The sequence below is a fragment of the Paramormyrops kingsleyae genome, chromosome 3 (genome assembly GCF_048594095.1).
Source record: "Paramormyrops kingsleyae isolate MSU_618 chromosome 3, PKINGS_0.4, whole genome shotgun sequence".
NCBI classification, from domain to species: Eukaryota; Metazoa; Chordata; class Actinopteri; order Osteoglossiformes; family Mormyridae; genus Paramormyrops; species Paramormyrops kingsleyae.
This window is the reverse complement of record NC_132799.1, coordinates 14,789,769-14,806,847: the sequence shown is the minus strand read 5'-3', so window position 1 is coordinate 14,806,847 and position 17,079 is coordinate 14,789,769. Positions and strand designations below refer to the sequence as shown.

The window sequence follows — 17,079 nt, the reverse complement described above, 5'->3', positions numbered from 1 at the left end:
CTGGCAGCGGCGCCATCCACTGGGCAGTGAAAACAGTGACTGTGTGTAAATCCAAACTACTACACCATTAGCCCACTCTGTGGTGCAGCTGCTCTCTGTAGCCAACTGAACTGAGGTCCAATGTCTGGGTATCAAAGGGAGGAGCCTGATTACTTTCCTGTTGGTCGATTCTGCTGAATAGCAGCGTCACTCATGCGGCAGGGGTCATACGGATCTGTGGACACGCCTCAGCGGAAGCCCCCGACGACTCAGTGCCGGCGAGGAAATTATCGCCACGCTCTACATGGCCGACATTTTAAGCCAAGGGCGAGGCGATTCAGAAGATATCTACTGATAGGATAAAAGCTAATATGATATGATCAGAATGCATCCTCCAGCGTTCCATAATAAAAAGGGAGCTATGTGTGTCGATGCCTGAGAGAGACAGGCCAGGGAGAGGGGGAGAGGTGCTGAGTCGGTCTACCTGGGAAAGGAGATTAGTGTCTATCTGTCTTACCAGGTGAAATAGCAAAGTTGAACTGACAGTAGTAATAGAAATGTCACCCTCACTGAGACAGTATTTTCTTAAGAACTAGGGAGGACGACTGCTCTCTTACATCTTCATGATCTCCAGTGTCTGCAGTAGTTATTTCGATTCTTTGCTCAGCCCAACCCTCTAGGTGAGCAGGCTCAGGTAAAACAAGAGGCCCTTGAAACTTTATAACCTTATAACCAAAGATTTTTTTGGTTACACGTAAATAAAAGTTTATATGTAGAATCCACTGGATCTGTGTTACAGATCACAGTATATTATGAAAGCATTCAGTACAACTTCAGTGAACAGAGAGGAATGGCAGGAAAGCTTGTAGAGCATGAAAGCAGGCAGGAATCCTTGTGGATGTCCGGCCCATTAGGCCCAAACCGACTGAGGACACGTCACACGCCTGCTGTGAGCTCAACACCAGATACTGGGAATTCTGGGAATTCCGTAACTATCACCTTATGCTCCGTGTCCCATGGAAAAACCGAAGAACAATCCAAAGAAGATGGTCAAAAGCCATCCTGCGGATCACAGCCTCGAAGGCTGGGTTTCAGAAAGGATATTGGTGCCGTCATTGGCCTCCATGACGCCGTACTTCAAACAGGCCTCGATGAACAGAGCTGCGCGGTCGAAGTACCTCATGCTGCGGGGGTGCAATGCAGAGACGAGTAACGTAACACTGCAATAAGTCAACCAGCAGCTTTTTCTTTGTCCCCACACGCCCACCTTTTCCCACGAGTCTGTTCACCCCCATCTTCAAGGAGAACCTAATTCAGGAACACTTCTACACATTTCACTTGAGGCCCGCCATCAGCATTCATGGCACTCGGGGAGGCCCAGAGGTCCGCGGGCTCAGACGAGACTGGATCGATACGCTTTCAGATTACACAGCCCGGCCCAGCTGGTCCCCGCTGTCATTTCTATGCAAATGAGGCAAATGCAGCTTATCTGGGAATGGAGGCCGAAGGGGGGTGGGCTGGGTAGGGGGGGGCTTACCTGTGGAGCATCTCGCCAACTTTGTGGAAACAGCCCAGGGAGAGGAGCACTAGGATGGCTTTGGACTTCTGGTTCACCTGAGGGGAGCAGAGATGCTCCACCCAGCGCTTTAACACGTCGGAGGCCTCGGAGGGGTTCAGGCGTACCTGCAGACGCATGTCCACAGAGACGCCATTGAGGAGAGATGCCCAGCTGAAACTTCAATTTCTCACAAATATACAGCTTACGAAACTTTCTGCAGTCTGCTGGAGTAGGATTCCTCCTGGATTTAAAATGAGCGACTTTTGGGTTGTCGGTTCTTAACTGGTGCTCAACCCGCTGCCCCACGCGTCTGAGACAGACAGGGGCTGTCCACTGCTGACGTACCAGACACACAGCCACCATTAGACTCCAAGCAGGTGAAGTGATCACCAGTCTTACTGCTGATGACAGATACTGAAAGCCAGTAACAGGACAGCAATAGTTTGCTGTGAAACGACCTTTGTCAACAAGATTACTTTATAAAACAGCATGTTTTCTCTTCAAATACTGTAATATGACCTTCATGTTGGACCACTGTTCCCTGCTTGTCTTTAGGCAATTAGGATCCCACAGGGCTAAGTAAATTGCAAATGGATTCACAGCTAAAGGTTGTTAGAAATGTCAGGTAGGAGTTACCATTTATTTAAAAGAATATTGAGAATTGATATTTTAAACAATTCACAAACAGAAACCTGGGGAAGGATGAATAAAAAGCTGTTGCTAGGCAACTGAATTCTTTTAGCTAATGCCTAGGTCATGTAGCTACAGGCAGACAGTGGGATCTATAAATCCTGTCATAAGTAGACTAGCTACCAGCGAGACCATTACGTCACATAATTACTATGATGGTTTTGTGAATTGCTGCTGTTCTGGATGCTGTCCTTCCCCCTTTGGCTCTCCAGCTGCTCTGCGGTGAACTTCCTGATTAATTCCCGCTCCTGGGGACAATTTCCTTGGCCTATAAACTTGCACTAACCATACCCTAGCCCTAACCCTACCATACCCTAAAGCCATCATACCCTAGCCCTAACCCTATCATACCCTAAAGCCATCATACCCTAGCCCTAACCCTACCATACCCTAAAGCCATCATACCATAGCCCTGACCCTACCATACCCTAAAGCCATCATACCCTAGCCCTAACCCTACCATACCCTAAAGCCATCATACCCTAGCCCTAAACCTAAAGCCATCATACCCTAGCCCTAACCCTACCATACCCTAAAGTCATCATACCCTAGCCCTAACCCTACCATACCCTAAAGCCATCATACCCTAGCCCTAACCCTACCATACCCTAAAGTCATCATACCCTAGCCCTAACCCTACCATACCCTAAAGCCATCATACCCTAGCCCTAACCCTACCATACCCTAAAGCCATCATACCCTAGCCCTAACCCTACCATACCCTAAAGCCATCATACCCTAGCCCTAACCCTACCATACCCTAAAGCCATCATACCCTAGCCCTAACCCTACCATACACTAAAGCCATCATACCCTAGCCCTAACCCTACCATACCCTAAAGCCATCATACCCTAGCCCTGACCCTACCATACCCTAAAGCCATCATACCCTAGCCCTAACCCTACCATACCCTAAAGTCATCATACCCTAGCCCTAACCCTACCATACCCTAAAGCCATCATACCCTAGCCCTGACCCTACCATACCCTAAAGCCATCATACCCTAGCCCTGACCCTACCATACCCTAAAGCCATCATACCCTAGCCCTAACCCTACCATACCCTAAAGCCATCATACCCTAGCCCTAACCCTACCATACCCTAAAGCCATCATACCCTAGCCCTAACCCTACCATACCCTAAAGTCATCATACCCTAGCCCTAACCCTACCATACCCTAAAGTCATCATACCCTAGCCCTGACCCTACCATACCCTAAAGCCATCATACCCTAGCCCTGACCCTACCATACCCTAAAGCCATCATACCCTAGCCCTGACCCTACCATACCCTAAAGCCATCATACCCTAGCCCTAACCCTACCATACCCTAAAGCCATCATACCCTAGCCCTAACCCTACCATACCCAAAAGCCATCATACCATAGCCTTAACCCTACCATACCCTAAAGCCATCATACCCTAGCCCTAACCCTACCATACCCTAAAGCCATCATACCCTAGCCCTAACCCTACCATACCCTAAAGCCATCATACCCTAGCCCTAACCCTACCATACCCTAAAGCCATCATACCCTAGCCCTAACCCTACCATACCCTAAAGCCATCATACCCTAGCCCTAACCCCATCATACTTCATCATACCTTGGCCAGCCAGGCAGCACGATTCCACTCCCCATATGTCTGTAAGTAGCGGCAGGCGTCGGCCGCCTTGTCTATTAGGCACAGCAGTTGCACACCTTCTGAAGGAGGAAGAGAGAGTATGAAACAGTAAAGGGAAAACATGAAACGGAGCAGTAATTAGCAGCAGGCAGTGGGGCACACTTTCAGAAAGGCTCCTCCGGTGCTCTGTGCCACACTGGCCAGCCCGTTATCTTTGAGGCTGTGTTTGACATACAGACCTCTCTGTATGACAAGTTGGCATTTGCCAACTGTTTTTCTGATGTTAGCGGCAACACAATTGGCTGTGCAGATATATGCACTGCCCTACTGAAAATAATGGGGTTTATTACTGATTGCAAGAAAACTGGCATGGTTGCAATGCACAGATACTCTACGGGACATGCATTGGCGCATTACCATGACCCACAGAGAGCCGCAATCTCTGAATCTTTTGGATGAATTACATGATACAATTTATTTGAAACCACGACCGAACTAATACTAGGAAAGTAATGGAGCATAATGCTATCTATATGCTTCTCTATCTGGGGTACAGGGGGCCCCGGGAACAGATTCCGCAGTAAACTGGGGTTGGTACCTGCCAGCTTTCCATTGGCGATCATGTTGGTGGCCACCAGCTTGATGGTGCTTTGTGAAGGGCCTGAAGAGGTGATGGTGGTCACCAGACAGGCCTTCAGAGAGTCGCAGTAGTAGCTAGGGTTGTCTGCACTCGTCTCCAGGAGCAGCTGCACCGCCCGGTCCGTCTGGGGAGGGGGAAAGGGGCGGGGCTTAGGCGAGCAAACTACACCAGATGTCAGGAAGCGTAAGGATGGTCTGCATTCAGACATGTCTGATTTCTTAAAAAATATTTATGTTTAATACAGAAGCACTGAAGGGGGGGAATCCATTGGAGGAAACTGTTTGTTTTACCGTAGCCTGACTATTTCCCTAGTTACGGTCGGTAAATAGCAATGCATGAATATGAACACAAAATAAAAATGATAAAAGGCCCAACCAAGTTTACTGCGGTGCCACAATAGCCTTGCAAGTAAATGAGATGTAGCCCCAGCAGCTCTGCGATTCTGTTGCTCTGCACAGGGCGGAGGTAGCTGAAGCAGATCCAGAGCCACAGCGTGCTCCTCTCCCTGCTCCTCCTCCTCCACCTCCTGCTGCTCCCTGCGTCTGACTCCCTATCTCCTTTACCTCCCCGGGATACCGCCTTGCAGATACATCCTCATTATTGTAATTGAGGTTCCTAACAACACCACAATTATAGCAGGCCTCTGTAGCAGCGATTCAGCCCCGCTTGCCACATCCCGCGGTAATACCATAAAAGGCACAACATCGGGCTTCAAGATTAGAGTCTGAGCAGGAATAATGAATAAAATGAGAGGGATGGAGCTTTGATTAGATGTAATGACAGGCAGCCATTAAACTGGTTATTTCCTTGGCCGACCCCAAGAGGAAGGCCGATACCCCCAACGTTACACGACGCTGCAGGGCCGCTGGGTGCTTCCTGATGGACTGAGAAACGCGCCCATTTTCGCTTTGTTTCAGACACTCATCCATTTCAATTTTACGATGCGAGGCAGAGCGCCTCTTAGTTCATGCTCTCTGTAGTCCTTCATCCGTCTTGCTATCACTCTGCCGGCCTCCCTTTCTCTCCCTTTCATTTGTACCACAGCTTTATTGCTGTAATTACCACGCCGGTCAGATGAGGTCAGGGCACCAATTCACACTCCCCTAAGCGCCAGCAACAGAGCATCGCTCATGGATACGATACGGACAAGCACAATACGCTTTGTCACCTTCACATGGGTCATGGCTTCTTGTTTTTATATATATTGGAAATCAAAATGGCAATTAGTTTCCTATCCACACAGGTGCATTGGGGAATTTTTTTTATTAATGGTGCTGGGGGGGGGTCCTATTATATGTTTTAGCCAGCCTCTAATTTCACAAAAGCTTTAAAAATGCAAAACCTGAAAGAACAAAAGACTGAAATATCCCTGATACAGCACGAGAGAGAGATTCTACTAAATTATAAGTGACAAATTCTTAATGACTGAAAGGCTTTTATGATGTTTCCGTTGGGATTCGTGACACGTCGGATTTTATTAGGACCATTCTGAGTTCCCGGGTTGGCAAGTCGAGACATCTGTGATGAATAGCAGAGAGCGTCACAGAAATCTGCCGTTCCCGGGAGACTAATAGGGTCTTTCTGCCATTATACAACCATTCGCAAAGGCCATCGTGCCCTGAAATTATGGGCAGAGATGTTTGCTGCTGGGTGGAATTGGCAGGACTTAACAGAAATCCCCAAAGAGCAGGAGTGAGAAACTGGGCACTCCCTGACCTGCATTCAGAAACACTCCTGAAACTCTCCAACCTAACAAATATTTTACAAAATGGTGCCGGTAGCTTCTGTAATCTACAGATCTAGCCAATTAAAGTAACCCAAATTGACCTTGAGAAGTGCATTCCAGTGGAATGAGTCAGCGTTTCAGTCTGAGGTTTACTTTTTAACTTCCTACTTTCTGTCCGATCAAGCTGTGCAAACTCCGTAACCATGGTGCCAACAGGGCGGCGATATTGAGTGGGAGAGAAGCCACACGGTGCCGACGGCAGCTTGCGGCACCAACATCCACCTGGTGAGAGGCACCTGCAGGTGGCAGCTGGCCACCCAACTGTGGCACGGTGTGTGTGCAGGGCCGCAGTGACTCACCTGTCCCAGCAGGAGAAGCTGGTCGGCACATTTCTTCGTGTGTTCATAGCTAGACCTCTTCAGCTCCTGGAGGTGCACTCGTTCCAACTGAAACCTCTATCAGAGAAGAGAGTCACCTGGTGATTCAGATGAAGGGTGTATGGTGTTTCTCACTAATCAACCCATATAAATTCCCAGCGTATGCCTGGTTCGGTTGTTCTCATTCCACATCAGGACTCCATCACGCACTGGCTATACAGTGAATTAGACCATTGTGGACTCTGCGGGTGCCAATTCAAGGAGAACTGACTGAAGAAAATCTACCGCTCATCTACCACATTCGGAGAAAAATGGGATGAGCCAGACTGAAGTTTCCTCAAATGTAATCAACAAGATAGAAGCGACTGCACCGGCTCATGGTTCCTGAAGCAAAGTTCTCAGTTCCACACGCCGTACATGACGGGATAAAACGCTGGCCCAGCCTTTTGCTGAATAGCTTCTCGGACATTTCAAAAATGCCATTTCAGCATTAAATTCCATTTCCGTTCCATTTTATCAGATCTCTTTCCTTTACTATGGGCTGGAGTTTATACAAGTCAAGTTACGGTAGTGTGAGTACTCTAAAAGTGTCGGTCTCTGGTGGTGTCTGGAATGAAACGTCAAATGTTCAGAAGATATTCTGCATGAGCTGCATGTAGGGCGACACTAGGATTTGTCATCTAAAAGTCTGGGTGTTTTGAACCGTAATCATAGGACACTGGGGATATGATGTTGACTATCAGAACAAATAACAGCTTTTCTCCAGAAATCCAAAATAAGGACAATGCTGAATGTCAATTCAGATCAAGCCCATTCAAACCACTGATTTTTCCCATATTACATTTGCGTTTGACTGATGGGATCATCATAGTTGGTGTGGATATGGATGTAATACTGAATTTATGTTATTTCATGGATGTTTTGGTAGGAGGCCCAGGCCATCTCTCCACATTAATGAAGGGTCTTGCTTTATGACAATTTGAATTACTGTTACTGTCTTCTGATTGGACGCTAAATATTCATGGCCAGCTACCATACTGATGAAGTGCACACAATGCGTTTTACAGAACACAGGCTTTGTCACACAAAACAAAGCTTTTGTTCCTACCTGTGGATAATTTAAAACTAAAATCACAACCGCTCAAGCAAGCCTTTAGCTTCTGCATTACAAACAGATGCTTTTTTTTAATGGACATCGTTCCTAGCCTAATAGCTTCTCAGAAAAGTCACCAGCATTCAGGAAGCGACCTGACAATCGCAAGTCAGCCATACAAAAAGCCTTCAAAATCCTGTTATCTGGGACGACACGATCGAAACCCACTTATTGCAGCTAAAACGTTACTCGTACAACTGAGATGTATCGCCTCGCTGCGAGGTGGGAGTAGATGCTACCCAGGACTTTAAATCCACTATCTAAAGAGGCTTAACCGCTGAAGCTGGCAAGAAACATTACGGGGCAAAACGATATAACTGAAGACGCTAAACAAATCAAGATCTAACCCCAGACCCTCACCTTCACCCCTAATAATCGCTCTCTGCGTTGGCCTAGTAACTAAACAATGCAGGATCTCTCCATCTCGTGGCGGCCCCCTCAATTCACTAACCAACATCACTGCGACAGAAAGATCGATGCCTGCATTTAAATCACCCCCCCCCCCCCGGCCCTTTAGATCAATGACCGAGGCTGAGATAAGCGCCATCCATTCACACAGTGTAAGCACCCTGCTCCATTGCCCTTCGCGACGCGTGATGAATGGGTCTGACCCAAGGCTAAAGCCCACAAGATAAATAAAATGGTTCTCCTCTCTGTGCTCAAAGGCATGGGGAAAACACAGGTACTAATGAAGCAGGTGACAAAGTGTGATGACAGCTACAAGTCAAGAAGTGTGACCAAAGTTTAAGTCCTTGACCTAGGAATGGGTTAACCAGCTGTCACATTCTCAGTTCTATCCATTTCTGTTGTTTAATAAACTAAAGCATTTGATTTTTTATTTTTTTTTTTAAGCTGTCCTTATACGCGCAATATGGGAACGGACTCTTTACTGCTTCCAGAGAGACATCACCGCCTTTTCCTTAAGCCAACTTTGTTGTAAAGCTGGGCTTCGAGTCAAAGCCTTTCTGAGGCTCTACAGAGAGAATGCCAGAGCTGAAAGCTTAGCTTGCCGTGTCGGTCTCCGCAGTTCAGAGACGCACTATACCTTTGGGAATCATGCTTTTGCCCTGACACCTGAGATCTCCTTGGCAGACAGAGGGAGGGAGAAAGAGAGAGTGATGGAGAGCGATATGCGCCGGGAAGCATCCTCAGCAGGAGGCCGGAGACCCCGCTGCGCCTCACCTGGAAGTAGGCGCTCTCGCACAGCGTGTCCTGACAGATCTCCAGATGGCTCACCGGCGCCCCCTGGGGGCTCTCAGCCTGGCCGTCGCTGGCCGCGACACCCGCCTGCCGCTCTTGGGAGAAGGTCTGCAGGTAGTGGGACGCCACCGTCCAGAACTGCAGGTCCGATTCATCCCCAAATAACCTAAGGTGTCCCGGGACAGACTGCAATGTGTTAACCATAGGCCCTCTGAGGACACCAAACCATATGGTGACATGCTGCTCCACACAGGAGCCATAGATGTCTCTAAGCTTTTCCACCAGGGGTTCATGAAAATAAATAATAAATAAATAATAAATAAACAGTAAAAACATTTACAATAAATTATTATGACACATTGTTGTAACTGACACAATCCACATTTGCTAGTATAACTTTACAATATAATTTCATTTTATTAAACTTAATATGTTCAAATAGCATTTTCATCTGACCAGTAGGGGGTGCAATTGCACCCCTGGTAAAATCACCTGTGACAGGGGCTAATATACAGCTCCAGTGATTAGAAAGACATCGATGGTAGCAGGGGAGATATTTTCTTATGACACCTCTGGAAAAACTATTTTGTGGTGATAAAGTGCATGCTAAATTGTGAGGCAAGACAGCCTTCAAGAATGACCACAATAATTATACTCTCCTCCTAAACAATCCTCCATTCACACTCTTGCTATTATGCGTTGCCATGGATAAGACCTTCAGTTCAAAGACAGACATATGGCTGCAGATCTGGTTTTAGAAGTTTATTGTCCATCAACTTTTTGGAAAAGACCATTAAGAAGCCCTCAGGGGTCAATATCCTCAACTCCAGGTTTGCTGGAAGAGCCATCGCTTTCACATTTCAGACCAGGGGAGTGATATTAAAGCCACCCCCCGCAGGACGGCGGGGTGCGGAGATAAAGAGGAGCAGCAGGTGAAACGGAAAGTCAGAGACTCACCGCGACACAAGAAGGCATCGCTGAAGGACATTTAGCTGTGGGTCCTGCAGAACACTCTTGACGTCGCTAAAAAAAACAAAAATACAATACAAAGTTACATTTTAGCTTCGAAAACAACCAAAAATACACCAAGGAGCACAACATTTCTTTTCCTGTTGTATGCCTCATATATCAGGGGCCTGTTGCAGCTGGGGGCTACTTCCAATGTTTGGCTATCGCACGTTAAGAAACCTCAAAACGAGAAATAAAGTGAGAAATAAAAAGTTGGGAGTGCATTTTATCCAACACTCCATCCAAACCCACAGTTGTGTGGGACTGAAGCCCAAGGCAGCTTTAACTTGCAGATCTAAAGCTGCAATTAAGATGCCACCTGATTAGCTGAAGGCAGCTTGCTCTGCTTTTCCATGACAGACTGATCGGAGGTAGGAACTCACTTGGAGACGGAGTTTAGCTGCTCCTGGATCAGGCCCTTAATTTCCTCTTTTTCTGTGTAATCCCTACAATATTGGGAGGGAAGAAAGCTGTCATGAGATTAAATATATCAGAAGACACTCTGATGCACGTTTTCCAAGGACAAAGCCGACGGCGTCCATGTGATACCCTGACTCACCTATAAACCGTTTCAGGAAGATTAGAGAAACCACTGATCACTGTCACTTTTGTTGTAGAAGAAAAAATGTGGCCAACAAACTGATTAAGCCTTCCTCCTCACCTGAGCATCCTGAATTATCCAATAGGCATCAGCTATGTTCTCCTGTTCAGCAAAGATGGCTGTAACCCACCAGAACTGGGTCATTTAGCATACCATAATAAACAATCAGGGACAGGGCTTTCCCAGACCAAGCCTGGGGATCCCCTCAAGTGCCTAAATTAGGCATATGAAAATCAAGATGGTGGATCATGAACCATTTTCTGTATTTTTCGACTCCACTAGATGGTGCTCTTGGTTTGTTTTGGGCATTTAATGAGCCCACTTTTGAAAAGAGAGCACCATCTAGTGGTGTCAGAAAACACAACAAATGGTTCATTATGAAGCTTAATTTGGCCATCACTAGTGGTGATGATGATGCCGCTGATGGGTGGAGGGGGGTTCCTGTCCATCAAAAACTGAAGTGAAGGTGATGCAGGCCGGCCCATCAATCTGAGACCGGGGAAGCCGGCAGACAGAGCGGAGACCTCACACCTTACTGCAGGAGGCACAGAGAGAATACCTACACCTGGGTGATGTCCATGGTGAAGGAGCCAGACCAAGGCTGCAGCAGGAGGAAAGCCTTCAGAGTGAGAGCGGCCCGGGGGAGCAGGAGATACGGGCACCACACGGGGTCTGGGTGACAGAGGCCAGAGAAGGAGATCAGGGGCCGGGGGAATCACACAGCTGGATTACATGCAGATACATGAAATAAACTGATTCATGAATTGATGTATAAACAGGCAAATAAATATCATGATACCTAGTAAAACTGAAAAAGAAATAAAATTTAAAATAAAATAAAGTAAAAATGCTTAAAAATAAAATACACATCAAGCTTAATACTACAAGGCAGACATCTTATGTATTTGTGATAAAAAACTTCTAGCATCCTTCTTGTTCATTATTAAAAACTCCTTGCAGTGCAGTAAAGAAGAATCGTTGTTTGTTGGCAGCATAGGCAGGACAGTCCAATAAAATGTGCTTTATCGTCTGAGGGGGCGACAGTCCTTAATAAAAATGCATGTGTAAGTCTTGTTTGACCTTTAATGCATCTAGTGTACACCACTTTATGTCCGGATTTTATGGAACACCCCAGTTTTTGTCAATATCTGGGTTGATGTCATGAACCCTGTTAGTTTATCCCATTCTATTTTCTGAATGTATGTATGCGTTCAGGACAGGTGTGAGGTCAGATGCTTGCATCTGGCATTCTCCGATCCCAGAGATAAAGGCCGTTTTAGCAGTATGATCCACCTGTTTGTTGCCTGATAGCCCACTGTGCAGTGGAATCCAGCAAAAAAAAAAGAGGAATATTAAAGTTCTGGTTCCGTAAGTACCGTAGTTTTTTCAAAAATGTAAACCATCACGAACAGTCTTCAAAGAATCAAGTGCCTGGAGGCAAGCTTTGGATGGGGTGGAAATTAGAAAGATCTGTTGGCTGTGCTTTTTCAATATTTTCCAGTGCTAAAAGTAAAGCCAAGACCACGTGAAGGTGTGTCGTGGCAGATCATACAGTCCTGCTGGGTTATTTCTAAGTTGACTCTATCTATGAACGCCTCCCTCCCTCTCTCAATGCTCCCCCACTCTGTGTCTCACCGGTGAGGTCCTGCTCGTCCATTCGGTAGCAGGCTGACTTCATGGCCATCTCCAGCACTCGGATGCAGCCGTCGTCCGACGCCAGCACCACCTTATCGGAGGTGCACCAGTCGATGTCCAGGATGCGGTAGGTCACGTTCCGGCCGACCCTGAGGCCGCTGACCATCTGGACCTGGTTGGGGAGATGGGGGATGGAGGTCACTAACTTCTCTAGCCTCTGAGGCAGGGGTGAGGTCAGCTGGCACACTTCTGTGCGAGTCTGTCACCCCCTGACATGTCACCAAGCAAGGACAGTGCTCTGTGGCCGACCAACAGGCCCCGGGGAGAAACGTTTCCAACCCATAATCTTGAATCACTCAGAGAATTTTTTTCCGGGCAGTAAATATTACATTCATTCATCACAGTACAAGAGAAAGTGTGAAAAGGACATTTAAACCAACCCTCAGCTTTGCTAATTTTACTTTAAAATATTTAAAGGAAATAAACTAAATTAAGAATGTGTTTTTTTTTTTATTTACTGGTCATTAAACCTAATTTTCAGAGCTGGTAACCTGAGCAAAGGGTGTCTTAATAAAAACTTCCACTTATGTAAACAAAGGTATATATCTGGACACTTTGCAGGAATGAAACACAGCCAAACCACTTAGGCCTACTTCTGACTGAGAAACGACTTTTAATAAGCGGAACTGGACCTCTTGTGTGTGCTTAGCTGCATAAAGACCCTAAGTAGTGCTCCCTGTGGGCAACAGCAACGGTTACAAATCTCCCATAGCAGAGCTCCTCTCAGAAACACCCCTCCGCGTAAGCAAACGAAATCAGACATTCACCAAGGACAAGCAAATTCTCACTTGGATTCCCAGAAAATCTCACAAGGAGGACAGGACGCACCTCTTTGGTGTCCCACACCTCGGCCCCGTCTGTGTACATGACCAGCAGCTTCTGGTTGCCCTTTCCCGGGGCAAAGCGGATCTTCTTCACCCAGCCCCGGTGTGTGGGGATCCCCCTGACGGCAAACGGACAAGCAAATGTGCGGATGTGCACTGGAACCCAGCAGATGGGCGTGGTGGGCTCCTCCCCACACCCCCGACCTTAGCCTCACCTAGACAAACGCGCCTTCAGATCCCAGAAGTTGAGGTTCCCGTCAACGTCGCCCAGTACCAGGGTGTCCCCCTTCCAAGCAATGCAGGCGATGCTACCCATACTGCCCTGCAGCACAGAGAACAATGTCACGGTTATCAAAGGCAACAGAGGGGAATGAATTCAATTAACGTAACGGTGGCAGGGGGGCACAGCAAGAAACGGGGAGGAAACGATTTCCTATCTGAGAGGACGCTGCAGATTGTCACAGGCTATGTGGGGAGAGACTAAGGGACGGAGGGATGCTAATGGAATGGGGTGGGGGGGGGGAGTCCGAAAGCGAGGCGAAGGGGGGGTCCGTGCGGCGGTAATGACCACAAGGCGGCCGCTCTCTCTCGTATTCCCAGCCGGAGTGTGAATAGATAGCCTTAATAAATGAGGAGCATTCCACTGCCCCCGGCAACAGCAGCCCTTCCGGCACGTTCCGAATTCCCCCACCGCACCATCTGCTCCTAGAGCAGCACTGCCGTTTCCTGTTAGAGGCTAATAGTCTTAGGTATATAACCCCCCCCCCCCCCCCCCCCCCCAACCAACGTGAGATAACTAAAGATGAAAGTGAATGTAATTTAAAGGGGGTGAGGTGGAGAAAAACAGCCACGTTTTTCCCGTCTCAAGAAGCCCCATGCTAGGTTATAAAAAAAGAAATGGACATAGGGTAGAGATTATTCAGCCAGTGGAGGAGGGAGCATGTGTCTGGCCTGGGGGGGGGGGGGGATGCACCCACATAGACACCGTCAACATAACGAGATCAGCGGGATGGAGGACAAGAGCCAGACACACAATTACTGAGAAGACAAACTCTGCTGAGTAAAGGCCGCATGTGTGATCACGTCCCCCACATCTCCGTGTTTATCTCCAAACATTGCCTCGTCTCCCCTCATCTGGCGGGAGTGGGGGGGGCCGAGACAGCGCACTCACATCGGGCGGAATGCGAGCCCCGTCCTTCACCGAGTTCCCCTCCACGGTGATGTGGTACACCTGACCGTCCGTGTCGGTGAAAACAAAATGCTCGCGAGCAGAGATGCCTTGGCTCATCTCCGATTTACTCTCCGCATCCTGCAGCAGGCTGGGGGGGGGGGGGGGGACACACCAGGTATTACTGCGGGTGATTATTGCCCAGCGCTATTACCCAGCTGGCCCTCCAACAGTGCCAAACGTCACAGTGACCTCTGACCCTTGACCCCTGACCTTATGACTGAGGACTCCACGCTGCTCTGCTCCGCGTCAGACACAGTCTGTCTGGCCATGGCTTCCCGTGCCGCCAGCTGCTTCTTCTTCAGACTCTTCAGGTTGTGAGAAGGTGACCATTCCTACACACAGGTGCGTAACGCAGATCATAAGCATGTACAGAACACAAATCGCCCTGTTCTCACACATTCATCTGTCGCCCCCTTCTGCAGTATCACATAAGTGTCTAGCTATGCTCTCTGACCCGGGTGAGGTCACTGGGATACTTGACTTCATGCTCACTCTGAGGTTAGGAACCATTCCCCTTGACGGCATAATCAATATGAAGATCAGCAGCATCGGGAGAGTGCTGCATTATTAACACCGCTGGTCATATTATATGCGTCGCTTCGGTTTTAAAAACCGAAATAAAAACGGCCCGTTTGGAAAAACTGCAACACTTGGGGGAGAATAATAAATATGTTGCCTGTAACTGAATTTCCCTGAATAAATTCTTAACTTTCTGCTGGCGTAAGCAAGCCTGTCAGTAAAAAAATATATATATTTACTCGATCAAAGCGAACCGGCAACATGAATACAAACTGGAGGCATCTACGAAGGGCATCGGGCTTAGGGAGGGCCTTTCTGGAAGTGAGGGGAAGAGCATTTACCCACACTGATGGGGGGGGGGGGGCATTGACATGACCACGGGGCATCAGGAGAGTGGAGAACGAGTGACTGAGGGGAGCAAGTCGATAAATGTGCGTGTTTGTGCTTTAGAAAGGAGTAACTCTGTGATTAAGGTGTGTGGGTTGTTCTACCTTAAGAGGAACAACAAAAGCAGGGGAAGAACACAGGTGTCTTGTGTAAGAACCAACAGAACTGTACTGTTAATAATCATAATGCAAGCGTCTGCTTGTTAGCAGCTTTCTGCAGCTACAGTGTGATGAGGAACCGGTAATCATCAGTAGGGAGAGCGGGCGTGGGAAGCGACTGGCGGCGATCAGTGTGCGTCTGTGTGCCCTGCGCCTACCAGCGCCGTGACGGTGGGGAAGTTCTTGGCCATCTCGCGCAGCAGCGTGCCCGTCCTCACGTCCCACAGCTCCAGGGGCTTCTCCTTAAACACCACCACCAGGTACTGCCTGAGGGGGGGGGGATCCATACACCTAAACACCACCCGCAGACTTCATCGGACACAAAGAGGCAAAGCGCCAGCTTTGGAAAAGGCAAAATATTGAGCTCAAAGTACTGGAGACAAATGAGAAATAATGCCCCCCCCCCCCCCCCCCACCCCACCCCGCAACACACCAACTTCATTAGGCTTGTTTTGGGTTCTGCCCTCAGTAAGGGATCGTCTGCAATTACTGTTCCCAGCAAACTGAGACACAGCTCTGGACATTCAGTAAGTAATAAAAAGGGAGCTATAAGAGTGAGACCGCAGAGACAGCGGCCAGTCGACGGGAGGGCAGCCCACGCCCCCCCCCACGCCCACCCCGCGCCAGCAGCAAACACGGCTATGTGCTGCATTTATAATCCCAGTCATGGATACTCACTTCAGGTGGGAGACTTTAATCATCTCAATGGGCGGCTCGTCGTTCCCCCGCTCACCTCGGAAAGCGAATGTCCTTCCTGAAGAGGAGGGGTAAAGGCTTTCATTAAGGGGACAGTAATCATGGACTGAAAAGGAATGGGTGCTGCTCTTGGACTGTGTGAGATATAAGGCGGACCTAAACTCCAGCCCTAAACCCTCCTGACAGTCTATGTACCTTGAAGCTGTCCCTCTCATTCCAAGCACGCGGCCACATCGGTAGCCCCTCCAGAAGGCCCTGGAGACCAGCAGCAGGGTAACCACCTCATTTAACCAAAAATCCAAGCCTCCCCTCCACTGTAATATCTCTGCTGGTCCGCCATATCTCATCTCCACAGTAGCTCCTTGAATACCGAGCCGTTAATCATCGATGGCAGATAAGGGGGAACTCAACAGGAAGCCATCCACACATAAATACCCAGTGACACAGTGAGTGGTCGCAGGAACAAGCCACCTGCTCGCGCGGTACCTGCACTCCCTCCCACAATGCAAAGGGAACCCGGGAATTTGACATCACCCCGGTGTGTTTGTGTGAGCATGCGTGTGCCTGCAAGCTGTACCTTACCTCCAGATGATAATGACCCTAATAATATTTATAATAATAAATTAAATCTATGCCCATTCCAGTAATTTCTTACTGAAATGGTTTACAGAATGTAAGGCTCTTAGATGGCCCTGTTCCTGAATCACGCCTGTCTCCAACAACCTACACAGATTCTATTCTGAGGTGCTGGACTGCTGTCCTCAGGGAGGAACAATCACCAAAGGTAAATTAATAATCGCGAAGAAGGCAAACAGCCCGAAATTGATCCCAAAGCGGCCCTACTGACAGGGCAGGCTGAGGACACGGTGGACCGATACATGGTTAAAGGGCAGAACCGGAGCTGTCCGGTCTCGCTTGCTCAGATCGGGTAGGGGGCTCCCTGCGGCCCCGCCCCATCCACTGCTCACACCGTTTAGCACTGTGCAGCCTTGCACCAGCTCCCAATTGCCGGAT

The 17,079-nt window shown here is 48.3% G+C and overlaps 1 protein-coding gene across 1 annotated transcript in view; it reads right to left on the bottom strand.

Moving 5' to 3' along the window:
* The window catches only part of wdr11 (WD repeat domain 11), a 45,853-nt gene that overhangs the window by 6,168 nt on the left and 22,606 nt on the right, over nt 1–17,079 (bottom strand). The window contains exons 13-28 of the mRNA XM_072709701.1: nt 16,048–16,123; nt 15,528–15,636; nt 14,516–14,637; nt 14,246–14,393; nt 13,290–13,396; nt 13,079–13,193; nt 12,191–12,362; nt 11,119–11,227; nt 10,338–10,400; nt 9,904–9,969; nt 8,929–9,112; nt 6,576–6,671; nt 4,449–4,614; nt 3,833–3,930; nt 1,517–1,662; nt 1,084–1,163 (exon numbers count right to left, since the gene is read on the bottom strand). Coding sequence (XP_072565802.1) covers nt 1,084–1,163; nt 1,517–1,662; nt 3,833–3,930; nt 4,449–4,614; nt 6,576–6,671; nt 8,929–9,112; nt 9,904–9,969; nt 10,338–10,400; nt 11,119–11,227; nt 12,191–12,362; nt 13,079–13,193; nt 13,290–13,396; nt 14,246–14,393; nt 14,516–14,637; nt 15,528–15,636; nt 16,048–16,123 — 1,857 coding nt within the window. The remainder of the gene's footprint in view (nt 1–1,083; nt 1,164–1,516; nt 1,663–3,832; nt 3,931–4,448; nt 4,615–6,575; nt 6,672–8,928; nt 9,113–9,903; nt 9,970–10,337; nt 10,401–11,118; nt 11,228–12,190; nt 12,363–13,078; nt 13,194–13,289; nt 13,397–14,245; nt 14,394–14,515; nt 14,638–15,527; nt 15,637–16,047; nt 16,124–17,079) is intronic.